General features: G+C 42.9%; 1 protein-coding gene across 1 annotated transcript; it reads left to right on the forward strand.

Annotated features, from left to right (window-relative positions):
• The first annotated feature begins 221 nt into the window (after positions 1-221).
• Positions 222-26,338, forward strand: LOC134532304 (coiled-coil domain-containing protein 39). Its single transcript, XM_063368723.1, has 16 exons — positions 222-398; positions 3,032-3,151; positions 6,251-6,397; positions 7,832-7,990; positions 8,647-8,868; positions 11,316-11,507; positions 13,152-13,367; positions 13,951-14,166; positions 15,080-15,244; positions 15,387-15,641; positions 16,638-16,853; positions 17,613-17,772; positions 18,428-18,534; positions 19,167-19,367; positions 20,813-21,080; positions 26,262-26,338. Exons 1-16 carry the CDS (start codon positions 300-302, stop codon positions 26,336-26,338), a joined length of 2,820 nt encoding a protein of 939 aa, XP_063224793.1. The 5' UTR covers positions 222-299.
• The last annotated feature ends 1,129 nt before the right edge of the window (positions 26,339-27,467 follow it).

A 27,467-nucleotide genomic window follows, 5' to 3' on the forward strand; every position in this document is an offset into this window, starting at 1 on the left:
TCTCTTAAATTATAAATCCTCACCTGATGCAAGCGTGTTTATTATCACCTTTCAGTTCAAAATTTTACAATTTTTATGTAATGACATATGGAAGTGAAGTCATTGTTCAAAGAGTCGTTTATTTACTTTAAGGTTTCTCATCAAAGTTTCATGTTAATCTATGACGTGGCTTTCGTACCGTTACCATGACAACAAAATAATTTTGAAATAAACGGAGAACTTGCGAAGAACTTTACATTATATATAGTAAATTATATTAGAAATAATTACCAATACAGTAAAATAATATTTTAGTTAAAATGACGCTGTCAATGGGAGAAATACTCAAAGAACTCGGGTGGTCAGACGGGTTTCATATTCCTGCAGCAAATGAAGAAAATAAAAAATTGGAACAAGAGGTAAACTCATTGCTTTAGCTAGCTTAAATGTAAGATACTTAAGGAATTATAAATAGCAATGCAATTTTTACTTTTAGTAAAATAGCCAGGTAATTCTGTACAAAAGTGGCTTTTTCATAAATAATTAAAATAAAAAAAATCCAAAAATGTAATTTTGTGGTTGTCTAAATATTGTGAATGATTCTATACTTTGGCATTTATGTATTGTAAGTAGTAGCTAATTAAGACACCTAAATTTACAAAGAAGAATTACATACAATTTCATGACCAAAGTACAAGATTATATCTATTTTTATTGAAAACGTAATAATAGACCCATTTGCAGTGTTAAATAGTTTGTGAAAAATTTATTTTTAGTATTGCTTAGATCTTAATCTTAGATAAACATTTGATACCTACTTAAGATTAGCTTAACATGCACCATTTTAACAGAGTAATAAATAAGAATCAGGTAGAGCCACTTCGATACAATGTAAAGAGTTTCAGATTATTTGTATTTATTACAGAAATAAACAATTTACGTAAATGATTCTTGAATTTTGTATTGCTAATAAAAAAAAAAACAATATTTTGGGATTAGGAGCGTATACTTTCAAATTCTTTCCTTTTGTTGGTGGGAAGGATAGATTTTTATAAATTTATTGGTAATTTAGGGCAGGTGGGATACACCCCATCTTCCCTTCTGGCATATTCCCCTGACTGTAAACTTATTTAGGTAGGTACCTTATAGTATTTAGTAATAAGTTTTCAAAAGTACATGTTGTTTGAGTGGAGATATAGAAAAATTAGGAGAAAATATCACCAAGACTTAAAATACTAAAAATAATTTGAGTTGTTGAAGGAGCAGCATTTAAGTGTTAGCATAATGGTGAATTTTACTGTAAATAATGTTGTAATCATGTTTAAAAGTAGCAGAGATTAAGTTCAGTGCCATTGTGTGCTGCCTTTGTAAATATAGCTTCTTCACAAAGATTCAGTATGTGTGTTTTTGTTCATACTGTTCAAGGTCAATGCCTTCATTTCTTTTCTGTTTTCGTGGAAAGATTATTTAGATAAGTGCACAGTGCTATCAGGAACATTGAGAGAATCGTAGGACCCAGGGGAAAATAATTTTGTCTGGACCCCTCGCTATTATTTAATGAATGAATGTACAGCTTTTAAAACTCTACAATTAAACAATAAATCTAAAGATTGTAAAAAATACTGTGGCCATAAATTTAAAAAATGTTATCTGTGTGTATAGCATAACTTGTAAAGTTTGCTATGAATTCTATTAACATTAGAGTTGTGATTATCGTCGTATCAGGGTAAACCCAAGTATTAAAAAAAATTTTTGATTTGTCCCCCCTGTCCTTCTTGATCCTGAGTACTATATTAGTCAAACTCTTGACGTGGTCAATATATTTAGTGTAAGTTAAGTAAAAAGGGAATTGTGTGGTATAGCGGTCCAATATTTACCGCAGTCAAGGGTGATTCAAGATTGAATTCTGTGGGATGCAGCTTGAGAATGTTTTATTGCGATGATGCTCCCAGACATATTTACCCTCACATGTATTCCATCTATGCCCTATGAACCTATGATAAAAGTCATGTTATAATTTAGGCCTCTGTTCTGACAGGCTTTGAGAAAAAAATTATTAAAAAATACTTTGCGGAAACATTTGCAGTAAATCGTAGGGGGAAAATGTACTCACATTGTAAAGAACTAGATTTTTTTTTTCCAGGATACAGTTATTGTGGCTTTGATAAGAATTATATTATGGCTTTGATCATAAGAAAAATAATTCTTATGTTTTAAAAGTTAGTAAGACACAGATAAAGTTCCAGTTACCTACAATTTTATTGTATACCAAGATCAAATTGTTTTTCTGAAATTCTTTTAATTTATTTATGCTAAGGAAAAAATTACAACCATGAAATATTTATCTACAATAAATTCAGGAGTTGTTTTCATTAAGTTTTATACTTGTGAAATATGCACCAAAAAAAGAACTGACAAAGAATAAATGTTTATTCACTATGCCAGATCAATTACTGGTACTACTGGTTAATAATGTCAACTGTCTTGTACATTTTTCATCTTCATTGTATTCAGTTGAATTGAGTGTGTTCCAGTTTTTATTTGATTGCACCCAATAAATATTTTGATGGAATGGAAGGGCCTTAACCCACGGCGTGATGTTGGGTGCCAAGGCACACCGCATGCAGTCGCGAGAGAGGTGTTGTGGAAGGGGGGGATAAGTAGAGCCGGTGGCAGTTTGAAGATAAGAAGATAAACTGAAATATTTTTTTTAAATTTTATTTAATATAGAATGGGGTGCACCAAAGGTAAAATTTTAAAATAATTTACGCCTGTAAATTATTTTAAAATATACCAAAATGTATCTCATACATTTAGGGACAATAAAAAAAAAGTGTCTGCTCATATAAAATTAACAAAAACAATATTGTATCCAAATTTAAAATCTAAATTTCAATTAATTTATCTACTATAATTTTTTTTTGCTCCAAGTTTTTTTGAGTTGAATTCAGTAGTGTGTAAATGTGAGCGAAGTACCACTGTGTTGTTGTATGATGTCTCGGAGGAAGCGTGCTCGGAGCGATGAGCCGAGGTGAGCCGTGCGTGCCGGCAGGTGGAGGAGAAGATGAACCTGAAGGCCACGTACGCGGCGCGGCTGGCGGAGGTGTCGGAGCGCGTCGAGGCGCTCTCGGAGCACCTCAGGAACATGGAGCAGGCGCACCAACAGAACCAGGTCAGCAGTCGTGCGTCCTCGGCCAGGCACGCTGGCTTTCATGTTTGTTCATTTACATTCGTCACATGTCCGACAACGGATGGGAAACTTTTCAGGTTGGCGCAACCTTTGAATATATATACTGTATAGAAGTCGCCAGCCCAGGTTAAAATTTATAATACGGTTTTGAGGTAGTTGGTTAATTCACCGCCGCAATCGCCACCATCTCTAGGGCATCAACTTGTGGTGGTCCCTAGCAGACAAGTGTCAAACTTTTCAAACACCCCTTCCCCCTCCCGGCGAACGACCTCGAGCTGCAGCGAATGATGGGTGGGGGGTGCGGGGAATGACAGCGGGCGACAGCGCTGCGCTCTAACGTGTAAATAACAACCTAAGACGATACAGGGCGTTACAGCAGCGCACTGCAGCGGTGAAGTTTCCAAGCTGCTCATCATACGCTCCTGAAAAACGTAGAGTAAATCCTATCCACTCGCGACTTCTATACAGTATATATATTCAAAGGTGCAACATACGGAAAGGACAGGGCAGTCACTACAGTACAGAACACATCAAGGAAAAACACAGGCAAAAAAAAAACATGAGGAACAATAGAGTACATGATTATGATAGAAAAAGCAAAACACATAAGTATAGAACAAAAAAACAAGAATATTTATGGACAAAAATAATTGATTATTTGAAGTTTAAAAAGCATAACTAAATATCAGATTACTTTTTAAATTTTGTTATGTTGTAGGAATTATTTTAATAATTGATTTAACACTTAGGTTGTGATCTAATTATAGAAATATATTGAAATATTTATTAAAATGTATAATTAGTCTATACATAATACAATTGTTATTTAAGGTACATAGAAGTGGTTTCTTAAGATTAATGAAAGGTGGTATTTTCAAAGCCAGAAATGTTCAAGTAAATGGTTACAGCTCAGTTTATATTAATAGTAGTCGAAAGAGAACCAAGAAGAAAATGTAAATCTACAGCATTACCAGTGAAATGGTTTTTTGGGTTACGACGGGAACCTTCAGGACTGCATGGATATTGACTGGGTGCTCGTGAGTTTGAGTGGCTGGGATGTCAGGATTACTATGATCCTTACAACCTGATAGTGATGCCTTAGCTATCACCTGCCCCTGAAGGCTCTTCTGCTTCGTCAGGAAAACTTCCGAAACCCGGGAGACCAGCTAAATTGAAATTGGTGGGGAAACTGAGGGCAACCGGTAATAAAACTTGAAAATCGGGGAGAAGTCAAGAAGTGTTCATCTTAATGGTTTCCAACCATCTTGATTCATTTAGTTAACGTGCAGCAACCATGGTGTGGCCAGATCACCCGTCTTCTGTTGGAAAATATTTCAAGCTTGAGTGTCGGTGGATTCAACAAGGATTTTTTCGTACAAGTCCTAAGAACTGTCCACCACCTATAATTTCAACAGGATATCTAGTAGTAACTGTAATTATTAACTTTTTTGCTGCAAAAAAAATGGTCACAGAAAACTTTGTTTCAACCACTCTTGGGCAACCATAAGCGGTAGGCTGAAGTTTTGCACACAAACATAGTCTTAGGTCTAACGTGGATTTCCATTTGTATTTATTGGAGTCGTGTGCAGTGAGGTAGCTGAGCCACAGGTTTCAGGGCTAGGACTAGGTGCTCCTACTGCGGAATGCAAGGTCCAACCATTGCAGAATCATGTCGCCCGGTCTGCTATAGTCCTAGTCGCGCCGTGGCCAGCCTCCGGGCTGTCATTCACCATCGCGCTGCGATGTGGAGCGTCAGGGGGAACCACGCAGATTGGAGCGTGATCCAGGGAACTGGAAAGGTTTCTTCAAAACCTGGAAAACCCAGGGAAATAGACAACATGTGAATTACCAAACTGGATTAATAATTTTTTTACTATTGTGTTTCATTTCACCAATCTGTTCTTTAATCACAAATTCATTTGTAGTTGAAAACTCATCTTAATTAAGCATAATAATAACAACTAAGAATCAAATATGTTTTGATTAAATGATTTGAAGCATGATAAAATGCCAATATCAGTAGTTTTTCACCTGGTCACAATCAATAATGTATTATTTCAAAGTTTAATCAAATATTGTGGATTTATATTGCATACTGCAGCGTTGGCTGCTAGCACTAATGGCGCTGATGACAATGAAAATTGTGTGTAGGAGAAAAAATTTTTATGTTCGGTTAACATGTTAATTGTGGTCTAAATGTGTTTCAATATGTATTTTTAGTGTACCATATTTGTGTTATTTGCAGAATTTATTAATGAAACAGGTTAAAAAATAATTGACTGGACAGGGAAAACTCAGGGGAATTTTTTGGAGCAGTGATTATCACATCCGGCTCACGAATTCGTTTCGAGTGGCCCGCCTAAAGATTCTTACAACAAATAAATATTATCAGGTAAACTGCCTTGTATTAGATGTCTTTGTTTGCATATATGTATGTAGAATACATTGTCAGCAGTCACTGTTACGAAGCCATGATTTTCTCATATGTTTATCATAGTTTCTTGGTTTTTAAATGTTAGCTTTATAATATTTTTTAGTTTGCAAATATGGTTTTTAAGATAACATTTTTTTATAACATGCTACGTTTTGAATTTATTTGATAGTCTTCACAAATAATACAGGGTCCGGCAAAAAGACCTCCCATATTTCAAAAGACAGATACAAACAAACGAAGAAAGATACAGAAAAAAATGCTTTCAATTGCGAACAACAAATACTATGCCATTTCAAATTACTTGGTTTTAAACATTATGTCAGATAAATGGCGTCTTCCATTGTTGGCACATTGACGAAGCCTTTCCCGGAGGTTGTCCATAGTTCGTCGTGTCATTTCCGGTGGAATGGTAGCCACTTCCTGGGTGATTGCCTCCTCAAGTGCTTGCAAGGTTGTGGGACGATGTTTATAAACTTGCGTCTTTAAATGTCCCCCAAAGAAAAAAAGTCACAAGGCGATGAATCAGGCGATCTCGGGGGGGCCCTCTCCAAATGCGGGACCCTGTTCAAGCTTGTTGTACTCGCACGCGACTGGCTCCGGAGAGGAGCGGTCCCGAGTGAAGCGAGCGAGCGCCGTGCTGCCGGCAGGGGCTGCTGACGGCGCAGTATGCGCAGCTGCAGACGGAGGAGCACCTGGCGCGGCTGGCGCGCAACGAGCACGGCCGGCTCGGCCAGGAGCTGCGGCAGCTGGACAAGGCCTCGGCCGAGATCGGCGAGCGCCACGCCGCCCTGCAGGTGACCTCCTCCTCCGTGCTACTGTCCAGACTAGCATTGCCACCGAGCATCACGGACGTTCAGTCATCATTACCGATTTAGATGTCCAGTTTCAGAACTGCGGAGTGTTAAGTATTTATTACAACAAAAAAAGAAACTTAAGAATGTCTCAAAATCAGCATTTTGTATGATAAATATCGTTCGTGTATCTCTTGTAATAAGAAGGTAAATATTTTGTAAAGTACTTTATATATCTATATCTATACATGCCTGACACCGGCATGCCTGACACTGGCATGCCTGACACTGTCATGCCTGACACTGATACAGCAAGTGGTGAAGTGGCAAGACCTGGGATTCCTACCTTGGTCCGGCAACCTTTGTTATAATCATACATTATTTTCTTAAGAAGACTCCTGGTAAATGCTGGGATGGTTCATCGCCGATTGACAATATTTTTTTCCCCGATTCCTGTAACTGTGTTGTATGTCTCTGTAGTGACGTCTGTCAAGTAAAATTGAAGCCAGAAAAAACAAATACATAGTTGGAGACACTGTCGTTTAGTGACAAAGTTGACCATCAGAGTAGTTTGTTGAGGAGTGGGGAGGTGACAGATAGCATTGGCCACCGTCTTTCGCTGATCCACACAGGAAGCACACAACAAATATTTGGACAATTACCAGGGTGTCCACACCTCTGCACACAAATCTGCAATATTATTTCCATAATGTCCCTGACTTTCCCTGACAAAAATTTAAAATTTACCTGACTAGTTTTTAAAATAATTTACCTATTTTACAATTTTAGAAAGAAATGAAGGAAACCCAGCCGTAGCTGGCCTTATTCTCTCTCTGTCCACTTCCTTAAATCAAACAGAACCATGCATATGCCGTTTTATAACGTGTTTCATATGCACTAAAACACCATCTAAAAAAAAATGTTTTCACAGTCTGGGTGACTGTAAACTGGAGCATGACCTGTTACCCTGAAATTATTGTCACTGAGGAATAATCATAACTTTTTCCAGGATTTAAAGTAAAATCCTGACTTTCTCTGACTGTTCTTGACTTTATCTGACTTTTCTCTGACTTTATCTAACTTTTCTCTGACTTTATCTGACTTTCTCTGACTTTTCTCTAACTTTTGCTGACTTTCTCTGACTTTTCTCTGACTATCTGACTTTCTCTGACTTTTCTCTGACTTTCTCTGACTTTATCTGACTTTTCTCTGACTTTATCTGACTTTATCTGACTTTTCTCTGACTTTATCTGACTTTTATCTGACTTTATCTGATTTTTCTCTGACTTTTCCCTGACTCTTGATAATGTGGACGCCCTGGTTACCGGTGGGGTGTGTCGGGTCAACTATGGCACGAGAGTCAGAGACACACACAGGTGCCTGCAGAGCAGGCCGGCGGCGTCCAACACACTCTCAGGCGCGCCGTGTGGTGTGCAGAAGGACGTGGCGCGCTACACGGACAAGCTGGAGAAGCTGAAGGCGAGCGTGAAGTGGGACGTGGACGCGCGGCTGGCCTGGGACGAAGCCGTGGTGCGCGGCGAGGACGACAACCTGGTGATACTCCGGGCCATCCGCGAGGACGACAGCGAGGCCAAGGTAGGAGGGCCGGCCCATGGCTTTTGATTTGGAATATATCTGTATCAAGCGTGAATAACTAAGTAAGTCGATATCTTATATTATAAGTAGGGACCGGAAAACATCGCGGAATCAATGACCTCTAGGATAGCCTCCATTATCCTCTACACATCTCAAGTAAACACGGGTGTTCATTGGGTACTAAATTGTGAGGCGTCTCCACTGGGTAGCTTGTGATTCGACGCTTCTTTGGTCGATAGTCTCTCATTGGCCCAGAGAGCTCCAGTTAAACTGCGAGCCAATAGCAGAATCAGCAGAATTGTACACATGTTTGAATTTCAGCCTTTCACGAAATGAATCCGCGAATTATTCCGCTCCCTAATTATAAGACTTACTTACTTATTCACAACAGGTACAGATATTTCTTGGGACGTACACCACTGCTGTTCTTGAAACATCGCAACTGTTTTGTCTCGAGAATGTTCTGCCTGGGGCCACCGTGCTTATAATTGCTCAACACTGACTTGTTGGCATCTGTTATTGCTTGTGTCATGTGCGTTTGTGATGTCATGACCAATCCCTGGGTTTCATCCCCCCCCCGCAATCCTAAGCTATTTTAGGCCTATCCCGTGGAGGAGCACTGTTGGCCGGAGACCGTGGATGTCCATGCCTTGCAGGAGCGGGAGCTCGAGCGGCAGCGGCTGACGGAGGACGTGCGGGCGCGCGAGCGGCTGCTGGCGGAGGCGGAGGAGCGCGCGAGGGAGATGCGGCGCGTGCTGGACCACACGGCCGAGCTGTTCCGGAAGACGCACGCGGAGCGCCGCGACCTGCTGGCGCAGTGGGAGGACTCTGTGCGCGCCCTGCACCGCCGCGACCAGGACATCTACTGCGCTGTGCAGGTCCGTCTCTGGTCCGATCTCCTCTGGTCAGCCGAGAGCCATTGCGACTGACGCAGAGGTGCCCCCCCCCCCCAAACACTATGACTCACCCCCCCCCCCCCTAACCTAATGATGGCCCCCCCCTAACCTATTGATGCCCCCCCCCCCTAACCGAATGATGCCCCCCCCTCCCCCCCCGAAATTTTTTGTACCATTTTATCAATGATTTTATAATATTATACTTTTTTAGTATTATATTTTGTCACATTTTGCATTAATTAAAACTAATTTTCTAATAATAATAATTTTGGTCATATGCATGTGTGCGTGCTTATTGTCGAAGCGGGGATAGGGACCATCCTGAACAGACAGATGCCAAACTGCTTTTGTTGAGGAAAGTGCGGGATTGCCAATTTGATATACAAGATCCCTTTCAATTATCAAAGCACCAGAAACGTATTTTCACATTAGAAGCTATAAGTATGTAAATGATATATATATATATATATATATTTTTTTTTTCTCGTCTTTTGACACCCCCCCCCCCCCCCTGAAATTTTAATGACGCAGTCTGCATCGTTACCCCCCCCTTGTGGGCACCCCTGATTGACGAATGAATAAGAAAATAACTACAACGAAACAACGCACAACATCAAGTGCTATAATGTGCACACAAAAATTCAAGAAGGTAAACCCATTTTCTCTCAAAGTATTTTGATTCATCAGTCTACTAACACATTATTATGGTTTTTATTTCGCAAATACGTATTGCACATAGAGTGGTTGCTCGTAAAAACATTTATTGATCCAAATTATGTTCTTCACAAATAAGGCAACATAAGTGTGACCCGTCCTTGTAAATCATCCTCTGTTTTCGAACAGATATTGTAAAATTTACAAGAAATAGAAATAAAAAATCTTCGAACATATATAGTTTTTTCTGCCAATATAGCTGGTGTAGAAACTGGTAGGTCTAAAGCCAACAAGATAAGCAAGCACATCACACGTGAACTATTTTTGTTGCAGTCTTAAACATTCAACAACACATTCTGTGAACAACATTTTTGAAAACCAGCACAATAAAACTAATGGATGATTTTTAATTTATCTTTTATTGTGTAATGCTAAGTAAGAAACCTATCATACAAGTTTATAACTAGTTTTTCATTAAGTTGATTTTTATTAAGATCTTACAATATGGTGCTGTAAGCAACATCATTCTTTACCAATGCAAGTGTTACACCAGAACTTTCCTTGTCTGGTACCTGGTGAAGTAGTGGAATCCACAAGTCTCACCAGCTAAAACTAGCAAACCTATGTGAAAATATTATAGTTTCAAATTTCTTTTCATTAAGAACACTGATGAACAAGTTTAATTCAGAGCTTCAATGGAATAAAACTAGTTTCTAAATTTTTGGATTACGCAGAGTGATATTAAGGTATTTTAAAGCAGTGATTCCCAACCATCGAGCTACTGCCTGAGCAGAGAATTGCTGAGGAACATTTCAGATGTGGAATCAAACCATATTAGGGCTTAAAAAATTGCAATACAGATAAAATGTTTTATAAATTTTTTTTTTAAATAGTTAACTCCAACAAAATAGTGGTAAAATACACACGCTGCAATTTTACGATAAAAAAATTTGCTAATAAATTGGTCTAAAACAGATACATTCTGAACAATTTAAAAATAAATTAGATAGCATTTGTGGTTTAAAAGCGATTCAATAAGAGATGCACACAACATACAAATTAAATAAGTTTTCTGTACCGTGCGCTTTGGTACATTTTTTTGTCTCGAAATAATGATACTTCTTGAATTTCAAACATTGAAAGATTTTTTTTATTATTATTTAATTAATTCCATGATCTAACTTGCATTTCAGTGCTGTATGGTGAGTTAACATTGCGTTTTTGGTGTTTTGACACGCTTTGCAGTGTTATCAGGGCCGGTGCAAGGTAAATTGGTGCCCTAGGCGAAAAACCTTGATCCCCCCCCCCTTCCCCCGGGACACCCTAAAAAAATTTTTTCCTTGCCTCAAAATACATCACGTAAGCCTAAGATTTTGTCAACAATCAAATGTAAGCAGGCTGGTGTTTTTTTTTTGTTTTACTTTTTTACTTATTACAAATCATGAACAGGTCACTGGGGACTTTAAAATAATGACTTAAATCGATATAAACATTCCAAACTGTTACAAAAATTCATTTTTCATCTAGTTTCAGTAATCGTTAGACATGTTGTATCAGCTGTTGTGTGTCGTGCTGCGCCGCCCCCAGCTACTTTGCGCCCCGGGCGGTCGCCTAGTTCGCCTGTGTGGACGCGCCGGCCTTGTTGCAACTGGCCACATGATGTCGTCCCAGCCTGATGAGGGGGCGTGGATGGATGATACCCTGAGTGTTACTTCAGTCTTGTTGCGACTGGCCACGTGATGGTCGGGGGGGGGGGGGGGCGTGGGCGGGCCCAGGAGCTGGGCGAGCTGCAGGAGCGGGCGAAGGAGCGCGAGGCGGAGCGCGAGGAGCGCAGGCAGTTCCTGGACAACGAGGTGAACAACAACAAGGAGCTGGAGGCTCGTGCGGAGCAGGGCGCCAGGACGGCCGCGCGACTGCGTGAGGAGCTGGCAACCCTGCGCGCCGACGTGGCGCTGCTGGCCGGCGAGGTGCGTCCGGACACAGCAGAGTGTCAGTTAGTTAATATAGTCATTGAGATTATACTTTTATTTAGATTATTTGAGCTCATTTTCTTATCTTCTGTACAGTAGTTTTGTATCCTAGACAGTTTTATAGCCCAGAAATGATTTTTGGCACCCTCTGTTTTGTAGTGGTATATCTGTGATACCACTTTAAAAAATATGTTACTATTCCCAATGTTCCAGTGGTGTTGCCGAAATACCTCGCTTGAGTAAGCCTTGTGCTGCTATCCGGCAATCCTAACAAGAAAGAACAAGCAACATTGGCTGTTTTAATTTTTCCTTCTGCCACGTCTGCTAAAAGTTACACAATGGATTCTAATTAATTTTTAATATATTTCTGTGCGCCTCAAAGGGTTAAAACCCTCTGTTTTACATTATGCAAGCGGCTAACACATCTGATTACAAGAGGACCTGGAAGTTTCGCGAATTCTTTTGGCGTCTGACTGAAATTCAGCCTTATGTTTCTTCTTCTACCAACGTTTGCTTTCCCGCTGGCTGATTTATAAGTGAGAACCTTTTCGTTCACGTTAAATCGGCACTACCTCATTCACTTACTTCTCTTCTGTCTGGGCGTCGTTGGCTCACGGTCGTAGAGGGGCGTGTCCCCGAATAGCTGTGGTCCGATCGTGATCACCGTGCAAGAGCGTGAAGATCTGCGCTATAGCTTGCGACATTTCCGTACCTCTATTCATTAACAAAGATCCTTATCAAAGATCTCGTTTAGAATAAAGTGTTTATAAAGTTTTGTGGCTCTGCCTCAGGTAAATTTAATTGACATCTCATATAATACTTTTCTACCTCTCCCACCCCCATTCTAATTGCTTCAACGCCCCATTCAATTTGAGATACACGCTAAGTGGCTTATTTCAATTCTCATTGTTCCAAGTTAGAAATAACTGGTTTAATTGCTTCTGAAATATATATGCACACATACACACACACACACTCTCTCTCTCGATAAATATATATACACACACACATATACACATATACATATATACACACACATATGTATATATATCCATTCATCCATCGACCAATTTTATTTTTCTAATGTCTTACTAAAACTGATATACTTTTATTCAGTTAATTAATTTATAAGTGGGACTACGGCTATGCCACATTAGCAATATTGCCAGAATATCGATTGTGAATATAGTTTTAATATGAAGACCAAAGATAAATTAATATGTACATTGCAGTGGTATGTAGAACAAGTTGCAATGAGCTACTCTGAGGGAAGTGAGAATACAGATGCACGTACTGATCTCACTCAGTGGCGTAGCCAGGATTTGTGTATGGGGGGTGTTAAGAAGCATGCCCCCCCCCTCCCTGTATTAAAGCGGGGGGTCCAGGGGTCCTCCTCCGGGAAAATTTGGATTTTAAGGTGTAAAATAGTGCTATTTTAGCAGTTTTCAGTTCTTAAATTTAAATATTGTAATGGTAAAAATTTTATTAATATTAATATGAAATTTGTTTGAGTGATGAATAAGAAATAATTCAAGATTTGGTGCTAAGGGGGGGGGGGGGGGGGAGGGGGGGTTGAACCCCTAAAACCCCCCCTGGCTACGCCCCTGTTCTCGCTCACGCCAGGACTGCTTGTGAGCGCAGGAGCAGAAGATGCAGCGCACCATCGCGCAGACGGGCCACCAGCTCAACGACCAGCTGCGGGCCAACGCCCAGCTGCGGCAGGACATCGCGAGGAAGCGCGACAACGCGGCACGCACCAAGGCAGCCAACGAGGAGCTGCGACGCAGGCTGGACGAGGTGGCCGGCAGCTCGTCGTCCGCCGCCGACCGCGTGCGCCAGCTCGAGGAGATGATCCAGGTGGGTGGCACCGAGTGTAAGGCCGGCACCAGTTGTAAGGTTGGTACCGATTGTAAGGCCCATACCAGTTGTAAGGTTGGTACCGATTGTAAGGGTGATACCAGTTGTAAGGTTGGTACCGATTGTAAGGCCAGTACCAGTTGTAAGGTTGGTACCGATTGTAAGGCCGACACCAGTTGTAAGGTTGGTACCGATTTTAAGGCCGGCACCAGTTATAAGGTTGGTACCGATTGTAAGGGTGATACCTGTTGTAAGGTTGGTACCGATTGTAAGGGTGATACCAGTTGTAAGGTTCGTACCGATTGTAAGGCCGACACCAATTGTAAGGATGGTACCGATTGTAAGGGTGATACTATTTGTAACATTGGTACATACTGCAAGGCCGATACTGATGCCAAGGTTGACGTCGATTATTAGCAGGGTTCCCCGCAGCAGGGAATATCTGGAAAATTGGTAAAACTCAGGAAACTGAAAAGGTAGTCTTGAAAAGCCAGGAAGCTTTGGGAACTTGTCAGTATCCGAGTGTGTGCTGGTGACAGACGCACGGTCGCACGGTCGCACGGTCGCACGGTGGGCCCGGCAGGTGGAGGAGCGGACGGGACGCGTGCTGGAGCAGGACGTGGCCCGGCTCGGCGAGGCGCGCCTCCGGACGCAGGCGGAGCTGTCGGCGCTGCGGCGGGCCGGGGACGCCCTGCAGGTGGACCTGAAGGGCTGCGAGCTGGCCAAGGACTCTCTCCGGGCCCGCTCGCGCGACCTCTCCCACGAGCTGCAGCGCCACAAGGAGGTCACCTACAACCTGGTCAGTGGTCGGCCCCTATACTTACCTTCTCGGAGCTTTCATTCCGATTGTTTGGTTGGATTCAGGGGCACAACAACAGGGGGCGGGCAAGGGTATTTTGCACCCTCCTTCCCTCTGAAACCTTGAAGTAGGGGCAAACGGGGGCAAAGAAAGTGCTGCGTAATCAATTTTTAGATAATAAAAATGCTTAAATAGCACCATTTTCCACCTTGAAATACAAATTTTCCCGGGGGAGGATCCCCGGACCCCCCCCGCTTCAATAGGGGGATCGATGATTCTTTATAAAAAGGTATATTGCCCCCCCCCCCCCCTCCCTTTGGAAATTTAGCTGTTGCGCCCCTGGTTGAATTCCATTCAAAACTATGCATGCTCAATTTTTTTTTGTCTGTTTCCAATCACCTGACGAGTTTGTAAGCACCAGTAGGAAACATGGAACTTGAAAGCACACCATAGACCACCACTGTCACGCTCAGGAGAATATGCAAAATTTCCTTTGGGAGGGCGGGGGGGAGGGATGGAACCACTATCCGTGCCGTTTGCTGTCAAATTGTTTCGATTGTAGGATTTTGGGGTGGGGGGGATATATATTTTCCCCATATCCCCCCCCTCCTGTGTACGCCCCTGGTCATGCCTATTACACCAGCACAAAGTCCAAACTTTGACGAGGTTCAGGAAACTACATTCCAAGCCTTGTCGAGCCACGATACGTCATACTGTGTAGTTGAAATGTTTGTCTATAATTATTTGTAGTTTAATATACTTAAATGTATGTCATCTTGCGAGATTGACTGACGGGACAGTTAAAGCAGAGAGATCTCAGGGAAATAGTCCAGAGGAAGTGTGTGGGTGTTGACTCGTGTGGGTCGCCGGGCGTGGCCCGACTGCAGCATGTGTGTGTGTGCGCGGGGGGAAGGACTTTGAGTGCCAGAAGCTGGAGTCGCGGCTGGCGCGCCTCTCGGGCCAAGGCCCGCCGGAGGACCAGGAGGCCAACCAGAGGAAGATAGCTGAGCTGGAGGAGACGCTCGCGCTGAAGACGTCCACGCTCAACCTGGTCAAGACCCAGATCGCGCGCCTCGAGGTGAGCAGTGTGTCATGGACACGGCCGTGTGTTGTACGTTACATGGTACTACACTCGTCCAGTCGTAGCTGAGGGCCATCTCGCAGGAGGGTGCTCGGGAAGGAGCGGAGGCGGGATGTGAAGGGTGCGACGCGATGCGCAGAACATGGAGCGGCAGCTGAGCGCGCGGCTGGGCGCGGACGGGGAGGAGCTGGCGCGGCTGGAGGGCCGGCTGCTGGAGCTGCGGGCGGCGCGGGAGGGCGGCCAGCGGCAGCTGCGCCAGCGCCGGGAGGCGGCGCAGGCGCGCCAGGTGGAGGAGAACCTGCTGCGGCTGCGCGTGCGCCAGGCGGAGGCGGCGGTGGCCCGCGAGGGGGATCGCGTCTACGACCTGGAGCGCTACCGCCTCGAGATGGAGGCCGTGAGTCTCCCTTTTATATCCAGTGCCATTGTTCCCATTTCTGTTCTACAAAAATGTCAAGTTTCTTAAAATTCAATCGCATACCATTGTCGACTTTTGGTACCTAATTTTACATTCGTCCCAGTTGAGACATTCACAGGCACTGGCGGATCCATTGGGGGGGGGGGGGGGATGAATAGCCGCATGCCCCCTTCTCCCCTGAACAATTTTCAGATTTTCTCCTGATTCCTAATCATAGTCTTCCAAACTTAAATAAAGTATTATTTTACCGCAGTGCTATAGAGAACAGGACTTTTCGAACCACAAATAAAGTGTACTAAATATTTCAATTTTAGATGTTTTAAAAATTGTATTAGAAAATTTATATTCGCCCTCCTGGACCATCATTCTGGATCCAGCCTTGTTTACAGGTCTCCGATGAAACATTGGAGTTTTTTTTAATCGCTTGACCGTAATGATGCACAATTAGTGAGAATAACACAGTGAACAGCTTTCTCACAGATTCATGAACTGGAAAATTTGAGATATCCATTGACAAAAGTGCACACTGATGAGCGATGCACAGTATATAGAGTGCTTGTGCAAATTGATGGATTGTTATTTTGCTGTGTGTCTAGTGTCTTTTTTCTTGACCTCCACGAGTGCTGTCCAGCTACAAAATGTAAACTAAGGCTGGTGTACGGCACAGTAACAGCTGCTCAATGGTTAAACACAGAGCCCAGAAGTTACAAATTACGTTATTGAAGCGTCCAACGCGTCTCACGCTGTGAACTACCCCGTCTCTTTAATGTGTGGGTAGAGGCTTCCTACCCGTCTGAAGGCCTCTGCTGGCCTCGATATTAATTTTAACAAGTTATTCACTCGGTGATAAAACAACTATCTCATTTACTTGCACACAGCCCTCCTTTATTCTCTTTATATTTCCTTACACTCTGTCTCTCTCTTCTTCTGCACCCCTTCAGCTGTTGAGGGGAGGTGCGTGGGCGGCTCCCGCAGGCCATGAAGGAGCGGCAGGTGGAGATCGCGGCGCAGAAGGACGTGATGCTAGCGCGGCGCCGCGGCCTGGCCGAGGAGCGGTCGCGGCTGCTGCGCGAGCAGGCCGAGTGGCGGGAGAAGATCGCGCAGCTGCACGGCCGCTACGAGCTCACCGTGTCCACCTTCGGGCAGAGCGAGGACGGCGCGCAGCTGTCCGTCACCCAGGTCATGCTCAAGGTACGGCGCCTTCCAGGGGTGCTTCACAGCAATGGTAGAACACAGAGCTCAGAAGTTACAAATTACGTCATTCAAGCGACCAACGCGTCTCATGCTGTGAACTACCCCGCTAGAGGGTTCCTACCCGTCTGAAGGCCTCTGCTGGCCTCGACCGCTGAGGGGTGGGGAGCGATGCGTCTGCACTCCACAGTGTCAAGGGTGGGCGGTACAGCCACCCCACAGCTCTCGCCTCTAGCAGGGCTGAACATGCGGTTTCCAGAGTATAAAAGAGTATTTCTGTTTGTTACTGATAACTGTAAGATAAATGTGCAGCTTGATATCAAGACACGAGGCCACTACTTGGTCTTGATACTGCTTATCCACTTGCAACCTTAAACATTCTCGGGTGTTGTCTCACGAGGAGATGGTGCGAGTGCAGAGCAGGGGAATAGGGACAGACGTATTTTGAGAAAAGAACACAGGGCTTGAGAGTCGTGACGGGCAGGAAGGGGACTGTTGAGGACGGGGTGTTGTGTTTGCTCGCCATGCCCTTGCCGGAAGATGAGGCGGAGGATCTGTATGCTGTGTCATGTGGCTTCTTGCTTGTAATAGCTGGCCATTGTCTTATTTGGCCGGGCCATTATTCCCCACCGAATGGTGGTGATTCACGTGCCTGCAGTAGAATGTGCACCTGAAGGAAAACTCAGCCAATCACAACAGCTTCTAACGTACATGCTCCTGCGTGTCGTGCGAGTGTGGAGTGCGTGCCGTGTGCCGCAGAACGCCCAGGAGAAGTACGAGCTGCAGCAGCACGGCGACCGGCTGGACGCGCAGATACAGCGCGCGGAGAAGGAGATCCTGGCGCTGGAGAACACGCTGAAGGTGGTGAATGCAGCGAACGACACCTACAAGAAGAGCCTGTCCCCGGTCGACGAGGACGGTGGGTGTCCGAGCCCCGGGCAAGGGCTCCCCCCTGAGAGCCACGTTGTTTCTGGTTCAGTGACTCGACGGTGAATACACAGCCTTCTTTTTAAACACCTATTAGCACTTAACTATAAGCGGTAGTAGTGTAAAGATCATGGGAAGATGCCAACTCTGTTTCTTTTTTTAAATAAGAATTATGGTAGCATAAATTAGCGTCAATCGTTAGCTGTTACTGAAACTGAGGAGTAGACAAACACAAGCAGCGTTACGAGATTTCCGTATCATTAATGCTGCGTCATTTCCATCTCTCCCGTGCCGTCTCCCCTTCCGCCCGTTACAATCAGCATGTAACATACTACACTACGTACCTATGCCCCCCCCCCCCCCTCTCTCTCTCGTTGTCCCAGTCGACTGCTAGTATATACGTTGGAGTGGCGTCCCCGCCGACGCGCACTCCTCAACTGGTTCCCCCACCATGTGCCTACTCCCCTCAAGAGATTGGAATTTTCGTAACGCTCGAAAATTGTAGCCCCCTCAGCAAAGAAGTTTTACTTCAAAAAAATGTTTTATTCTCTTTAGTATTCAGTGATGCTTCAGTTGAAGATTGGTATGAAATGCAGAGCGTGCGGGACCAGCGAGAGTAAAGGAAAGGCCCGCCCCGTGGTGCACAGGTCCGGAGATGCGGAGGAAGGCCGAGCTGGAGGCGCAGCTGGCCGAGGCGACGGAGAAGCTGAGGCTCCACCGGACACAGCTCCAGGACCTGCGGACCACAGTCACGGTGCGACCCTCTGTCCCCCGCTCTCCTCCCCGCTCCTTCTCAGTCACACCTTTAACAATGGTGTGAAATGGTGGAGTGAAAATGTAGATCATGGGAAGATGCCAACTCTGTTTCTTTTTTTAAATAAAATAAAAAAAAAGCATGTGCAACTCAGTACACATAATAGAAGTGAAACTTCAGTGGCAATTCAAACCTCGACTCGTAAGTATATCGTAAGGGGTACAACGGCGGAGAGATAAATAGAGAGAAACAAGCCAATTTTCTAAATAATCATGAATTAACAAAATTATTACTCACTTCAGAACAAGCCCAAACCCCGTTGTGTCGCCCTCTGCCCCTGATACTCCCTTACTAGACGCCAGCAAGTCGGTGTGGTGTCAGGCAGGTAGGTAGGGACCCGCCTATCCCTGCAGCATGGCGGGGTTCAACCTGAGCCGCACGTCGCCACGTGGAGCCCGCTCAATGGGACAGTTCTCTGCACCGTCCGAAACCTATTCTCAGTCCTTTTCGCGTCAGAAACATTTCACAGCAATGTTTCACGAAAACGTTGCATTGAGATTGCACTCCCGTGGCGCCCAAAGAAGTGGAGCACAGCGGAGCACAGGGGTAGCTGGTCGTCCCGGTGGCCGCAGGACATGGAGGGCTCGCTGGCGGAGGTGGAGCAGGCGGAGCAGCGGGCCCGGGAGCAGTTCGCGCGCAAGCAGCAGGAGCGCGACGAGCTGGAGGCCGTCCTGCGTGAGCAGCAGGTGAAGATGGAGCGCGCCGCGCGCCAGGTGCGGCGCGCCACCCAGGAGCTCAGGGGCCACGCTGCCGGGCCCCCCACCCTCGAAGAGGTGCGTCACAAATCCTGATACGTCATAGTTAGAGACCTGCTTCATTGACCTCTAGGATAGACTCCACAGTCCTTTAAATACTCGCGGAAATGACACCTGTTCATTGGCTACTGACGCGCGGGACGTCTCAACTAGGCTGTCCGTAATTCGGCAATTTCTGGGTTTAGTGTTTCCCATTGGCTCACAGTTCCCCGGATTAAATGTGGGCCTATTGCAGAAGCGGTACGAAGGTATGGTTGTTTTGATGCTAGCCTATCGTGAAATGAATCCGCAAATTTTGCATGTCTCTAGTCATAGTTAACCCTCGCATGACTTTTTATTGCTTTTATATAATATTTTGTAAATGAATTTTGAGAAAATTTTTAGACAAAGCATGATAGGCAAGAGCTACATTGTGATACATTTGCAGAGGCCTTTAAGTAGTAGTGAGGACAAGAAAATAAAAATAACCTAAATGGTCTTTGGAATCTGGGCCCTACACCTTAGATTTTTGTTCATTTGGCCACTGACTTAAAAGAAGAAGGGATTTTATTTAGTCTTGAACAACCTGATCATGAGTAACATTTCAGTTCATATTTGTGTCTGGTTCAGACTACCTTTGGACGCATCAAGGCGACTTTGATCCGATTGAAGACATCTCCAAAATAATTGAGTGGGTGTTTGAGGCCAGCTCCACAGCATCACTTGGATTACGAGCACAAGGTGATACCCAAGTGGTTTGGAGCCCACCTTTCTTGAAGGTTCTGCCACCTCAAGCCTGCATGTAATTGTGGACATCTCGTATCAGCGTAGCCTAGTTAGACAAACTGGACGTGCATGCATACTCTAGTTTTGTGGTCGCAGTATTGTTACTGTACCCGGTGATGTGTCAGGACGTGGTTAGCTTGTGATCACTTGGATGCAAGGACCACTTGCAGCAGTGATGGGTCCACATGCGACCTTGGACTGTGGGCACCTCGTTGGTATTGCATTGCTTTGGAGTCTACTGTTTAATAAAGCTACGGCGTGACTGGAGTGGAGAAACCATGTGCGGGTTGGCTCATGTCTCGATCTGCTCCGTCCAGTCAGCACTTCGTATTTGCTTCTGGTTACACCAGTGGTGAGATGGAAGAAACATTGTCACCAGAACAGAACAGCTTTTGTTTTGAAGCTGTGCGTGTTGGTAAGATATTTACATTACTATCTTGTGGGCAGCAGTAATTCTGAATAACATCGAAGTGGCACTTGCTTAGCCATAATTGTTCTTAACTAACAGAAACATATCATTGTTTCGATGGTAAAACATGGACAGAAAATGCCTCGTTATGTGAATCAGATTGAGAACTCTAGTCCGGAAGCTCACGACCAGAAAGGTGGCTCAAGAAAGCTCTGTGTCGGCGTGGAACAGGCAACGGGACAGCCGAGGCAACAGCTGGTGCTGGAGTGGTGGGCCGGTGTGCGCGCAGAGGGACATAGAGACGCGCGAGCTGCAGGAGCAGAACCAGACGGCGCTGCAGCACCTGGCGCTGGTGGCCGGCCTCCACCTGGAGACGGCGCCCGTCATCAAGCGCTACCTGGCGGACAGGGGCCTGGCGCTGCCCGCGCCGCGCCCGGCGCCCCCCGAGCCGCGCGCCGTGCCCAGCCCGCCGTCGGGCGGCCGCAGCAGCGCCTGCTCCAGCGCCCGCTCCACCGTGTCCCCGAGCGTCGTCACCCTCGACGCCGCCCGGCTGGAAGGTGAGTCCGCCAGCTCTGGAACCTCGGCATGGGCGTTGCAAGGATGTATTTTTTTGGGAGGGGACTTCAATTGATTTAGTTGTTTGAGGAATATCCATCCCCTGGGAAAAAAAAAAAAAAAAAACCGGGGGTCCGGGGGTCCTCCTCCGGGAAAATTTGGGGTTTGAAGGTGCAAAAAGGTGGTTTTTAGGCATTTTTCTTTCCTAAATATTCTAACTATAGTTGGTTGCAATATATAATTTATTTTTTATAAAAAATATTTTCAGAGAACAAATTTGTAAAAACACAGTTAACATATCTGCTGGTGCTATATCCACACGAAATCATTAATTTAAACATCAGGAGAAACTACGAAACTAAATATATTATTGGAGGGGACGAAATTGAAGACTTTTATTATCGGGGAGGACGTGTCTCCCCCCCTCCGGTTGCGATGCCCATGAACCTCGGCAACCAGCAGTCTCCTTGTTCCAGTTTCTGCGCTCCTGACGGAATACATCTCCATCAGCCCAGTGATGTGCACACTTTTCAGGTTCAGGAATTATACACACACACAAACGCACACACACAATTGCCTAAAACTTCATTTCTGATGGAATTGAACAGTCATTTTTATCAAATATAGTATTTACCCGAAAATAATTCAACTCTGAATTTATTGCGACTCCAAAGTTTTGAATATTAGTTCATGAAATACACTTTATGGTGTGTATATCTGAATTTAAAGTACACAGTACTTGAAAATTATTTGAATTAGTAAATTTATTCCATATTTTCTAGACCTTTGGTGCCATTTTCAGCAGAGTGAGTTACACCGTCTTTTTGAGACCCCCAAGCCGCAGGTATAAAAAAAAACTGAGTTATGTGGTTGTCATTCAAAAGTGGTCCTTCAGAAAGAAAGAATGCAGCAATAAACAGTGGTCTCTCATCTGTCACGCCTGTGCATAGATTCAGGAAGCCGCAGACTAAAATTGCATATGTGACACTGTTAAGAGGCGGAGCGTGTAGTTTTTCAACTAAGCTATTCCCAATGGAAAGATACAAGTTTGTGATTATATGTATTACATCTTCCAATTTTTGTTTAAACAATTTTAGTAAAAAATCATTGCATTGTTTTCAGGTGAATAAGCTTCCATTCAGACCCAACTTAGCAGTGTTAATTTAAGTGTGATAATAGATTGTTTCATGCTTGAAGCTTATTATGACAAACTTGGTTTAAATTTGTAGGCTTGTCATTTTAAACTTCAGCTAAGCTTATTCTGTTAAATTGGGATATCAACTGTTTCCAAAGAGTCATTACAAATATGTTTGATTTCATCATTTGATTTTTTTAATATTCTATGGTTTCTATCATGATAATTCCATCACATATTTTTATTCTTGGTGATGTTTTTTCCAGATGCAGCCAAGAAACTTTTACCGAGAAAACCATCTACTACAAAGAAGAAGTAGAGTAATAAAATTATTTAAATGTTGAAATGAAAACAGCACAATGTCTGAAGTAATATTTATATTGTTTTTCATGTTTAGTCCTTTCAGATTACATTTTGCACAGTAATTGTGATCAGTACTCCCATGACTATTGTTATACCTCTTTATCATTATCATAATGCTTTAATGCTTACTGCTTGCAGCCCTGCTACCATACCTAATTTCTGTACGTTAAAACCAAATGAGCCTAAGTCACAACTTTACAAGAGAGTAAAAAAAACTGATCTGCTGATGATTCTACACATGCGTGTAGTTGGCAAGAAGGAAATCATGATTTTTTTTTTCTTTCAAAATGAGAGAATTTTTCTAAGTTTCATGTTCATCTTGTTGTAACTAGAATATGGATAACTTTAAGCTTTGGACTTGGGCTCTTATAACTCTTGCTAAATGGTTTGGAGCATTTTTCTTGAGTGAGTTACAGTGAAGTGGTTTGAAAGATCATGCACTTTTAAGACGACATTTGCAATAAAAAAGTAATAAAATGTGGACTTGCATGGCCCTGAGGTAGAGAGTTGTACTTGTTTGTGTCCACCGTTTCTGCAGGGGCTCCTAGGCCCTCCAGACGGTGTGTTACCCCCAACACCCTCTTAACTGGCTCCTTTGAGCTGAGCGTCAAGACAGCAGAGAGGGGAGAGGGACGTGAATGCTCAGAACTTAATCTTAAATCAGTCAAATAGATGAATATGTTTCGCTGTTAGCCTGCAGATTTTACAGTGCACAGAAACATAAAAATTAACAGCTGCTAAAGAGAATGTTAGGTCATTTTGAGACCAACTTTTCCATAACAAATATACATATTGTGTATATCAAAGTTTTGTTTTGCAAACTATATGTTATTAGAAAAAAAATGTGCGGAGATTTAAGGGGAATTAGGTCTCACAGTCTGGATCTTTCCATCTTTTGCTATAATTCAAATCTTGAACTTTTTATCCCAATATTTTAGCATGTCAAGCATAAATCATATCCCCCTGACCTTCCATACCTTGTTGCAACCACGTATTTACTAACAAGCTCCAGTCTGTAAATGCTGCAAGGAAATAACTTATTATTTCAAGCAGACGACTACAACTATCGTGATAATCGCACTGGTTTACAAGTTTTGACTTCGAAAGGTAGTCAATGCTAAGTCCCATGCCATGTGAAACAAAACATTTAGCACAGAAATTTTATTGCAAGTGGTATCAAAATATTTGAAATTGCAAGATGGAGAGGCCTAAACCTCCTTAAAGTTTGAAGAAAAAACAAAACCCCATTACTATGGTCAAGACATGAACGTAGTACATATTAGTAAATACATGTATAAAACACTCATACTGTCCAGTTATACACAATACTGGAGAAGGCATCAGCATCAATTTAAGATATGAAAACCCAGTAAGAAAATTATTCTTCAAAAGGCACAGTGTAGTGCTAATAAATAAATAATAATAAAATATATATATATATATATATATATATATATATATATATATATATATATATATATATGTGTGTGTGTGTGTGTGTGTGTGTGTGTGTGTGTGTGTGTGCACATGTTTTTTGTGTGTGTGTTTTTTGTGCATGTGTTTTTGTGTGTGTGTGTATATATAAGTTCATTTATGTAATGTTTCTACCTCTCTGGTTAGGGGTCATAAACAATGGTAGTACCTAATAGTAATTAATTTTACTTTTACTTAGGCACCTGATCTGGTTACTATCCTAACACCACAGTATAAGTATTGATATACAGATAGAACAAGCAACTTTGAATTATGTTATTTACTTATTTAGTGTCAGTGAAATATAGTTGTTTGAACACATCCAATGAATGTGTAATAAATGGCACAGAAAACAAAATAACCTAATGGTTACTGGTCAGGGTTACTCTGTAAATAATATAAACAAATGCCAATATTGTTATTAGGGAACTTTATATACAAATCCAATATCATGGACATCAATAATTGATTAGGTGTAATTCATATATATTACACTTGGGCACATAGATACATAGACACTTGTACTACTGAACTTTGAATTATGAATTTAAAAAATAGTCGGTTTAATTTAATAACACCTTGCTTAGCAGAACTGTACCAAACTTTAACTTGCTAATAATCGGGAAATATAGGTTGTGCACATTCAAACACACAAGAGTCTGTGTATGGTTATTACAAATTCACTGACATAAAATTCACAATAATTAATAATGTGTTTCTGATCTGTTATCACTGTTGCTCCAATTATTCAATTTAGTTACTAGTATAGGGTCTTTACTCATAATTGTCAGACCAGTTTAGCCTCAGGAATACATGAGTCTCCGCATCCCTGGACTTCTGAGGAGGAAAATAAATTTAACTGGGTAGTTATGCCCTTATAGGCAGGGTAATGTATTCTCAGTAAAATGTATGAGCACTGATAAATCAGTGTGAACCAGCACTTAGTTCTCAGTGAAATACATAAATATAAGTTTTTAGTTCTCAGGGTTGCTTTAAAATACAATTGAATTATCAAAATCACAGTATTTTGCAGTCAATGCTTCCAAAAGATTTACAACACTTACTGTATATCAACGTAGGTTGTACACACATATTGCGCAACTCTTTGTAGTGTTGCCCTAGCCTTAAACCAATATACTATACTGTAGGCTTATATTTACTTAGCAGCAAATTTAAATTATTTTTTTTATAAACAGATCTATACTACACACGGTAATTTGTATCGTAGCGCAATATCATTACCGTCTGTGATGGCATCTAGTCCCAGAAGAAAGTTCTTTTCCGAAAATTTTAAAATTTGCCACGAATTAAATGAAATAATTTGATTGGCCGGCTATGTCCTAACCCAGCAGTCGCCAAATACAGAAATACATTTAAAAAAACCTAATTAGATTAATGCAAACATGAAATAAACACTCAAATTAAATCCAAAATAGTTGAAATCAATAAAACATCAAAATAAGTGTTTCTGTTAAAAATAACGTAAATTAAATACTGCCTTAGAGAATGCAGGCTATTAATGGCAACTCTAGCGGGCATAGAGTAATGTAGTTCATAGAGCTATACTCTCAAAGGTCATACACATTAATACACGAAAAAATTTAAAAACACAATATTGTTTAAATGTAAATAAAGAGTTTTAATTTGCCGTTGTGACTTGTTTTGACCAAACAATCAACATTGTTTTGTGTTACGTAATAAATAAAACAGTATTGGGTGTGGGATGTGTAAAATTTGCTGGTTCATTATTATCTAGTAAGGTTCTGTCATCATTGCCCTGAGCAGTATTCAAAGCCCAGAACCCAGCCTAGTCTAAAGCATGGCGTGCTGTGTGAGTGCATTCGGTAGTGATGACAATTGCGTATATGTAAACAAACACCACCCAGGCCCTGGTTCGCAGGACAAAGGACAGAGCACTGAAAACTGCGACACAAACGAAATTACCCCAAACCAGACTTAGCAGTGTCCCAAAATCAGCACTGCCTGAGCTCCAGTGCGGGTGAAGGGTCACTGGCTGCGGGGGCTTACCTGCGCCTTCCTTCTCTCCCAAGGGTCTTTCTCCTGGGGGTGGGGGGATGGAGGCCATTCTCCCACCCCCTCACCCAAGAGTGTGCCCTTTGTCGGTGGTGGGCTGCGTGGTGTAGGGGGGCCACCGGGATGGACAATGTTGCTTGTGCGTTGACTCAGAGCCACATATTAACAAATTGCACAGACTCCTGTTGCTCGACTGACTCCGAGTCCAAACCTGAGGGCTTCGGGCGGGAGAGTGACAGCATTTCAGACCATTGAGGGTTTCAAATACCTCAAAAATCATCACACTATGAAAGTGCTTATCCTCAAACTCAACGCATGCATCAACTGTAACAACAATCCACTGATGCAACTACCCAGAATCAACAACCCAGATATCGGGCAGTACCGATCTTTGTCAAAGACAGCCAAGTGGATTGCTAAGCTGTTGCCTGGAAAATTGAATAACTTTCCGAAACTCCATTGTGAAGGTGCATGAGCACCGAACAAACCCTGTTGACCATGTCTGAGTTTCACTAAACACAAACGCCCATGCGGATAAAAAAAACAACAGAGAATTATGTCATAAAGGACCTTCCTAAGAAGGAGGTTGACATTGGGCTACTGCGATACGACATCACTCGAACAGGTTTCAACATCATTGCCCTCTGCAACTACAGCTGCCTGATACGACACAGTACTCCTGACGAACCCAGCTACACCACTTCTGGCACCTGGGAGATCGTACTCCATCAATCCGAAAAAGATTCTCTCAGAGTAAAGTTTCACTACTTCAGTGAGATCATCATAGAGATCTATCAATCGGGCTTCGAAGATGTCCCTATGTGCCACAGATGTGCGTCCTGGGGACATACTGTAAAAAGAAAAAAACATGCCTCCCCGAAGGTATGCGTGCGACTTCAATAGCAGTGCCGGGCCGCCAGGATGCTCTAGTATATTGCGCGCGTCGCGCCCTTGCCTCCCGTATTCGTAACAGTACATTAAAGTATTTAAGTATTATTGTAAGTTGAATAACCTATTTTTCTAGCCCTTCTATTTTTTTTTTATTTTTTAAAACTTTAAATTCTCCCGGTCCTCAAGAACTGGCACTCTGGGCAAATACAGATTGGCTCGTTTGTAAATCGGTGCCATGTATTATGTTTAAATTCATTACCGCAGGTCTTTTCTGTACAAAACTCTTCGTGTAAACATTTTCCGAAATAATTCTCGTTACTCCCAATTCGATCACTTCCGAATATTCACAATACCTCTATTACAGCACATATTTTTCTGTATCAGAAATTTCGTGGCACAAGCGATACATTCATAAACTTCATTGTGTTTTTCGATTTTCAATGGAGTCCATTTAAGCCTTTGAGTCAATAACGGGAAGGTCAAAAATAGCTGT

The sequence above is a fragment of the Bacillus rossius genome, chromosome 5, assembly GCF_032445375.1.
Source record: "Bacillus rossius redtenbacheri isolate Brsri chromosome 5, Brsri_v3, whole genome shotgun sequence".
Classification (NCBI taxonomy): domain Eukaryota; kingdom Metazoa; phylum Arthropoda; class Insecta; order Phasmatodea; family Bacillidae; genus Bacillus; species Bacillus rossius.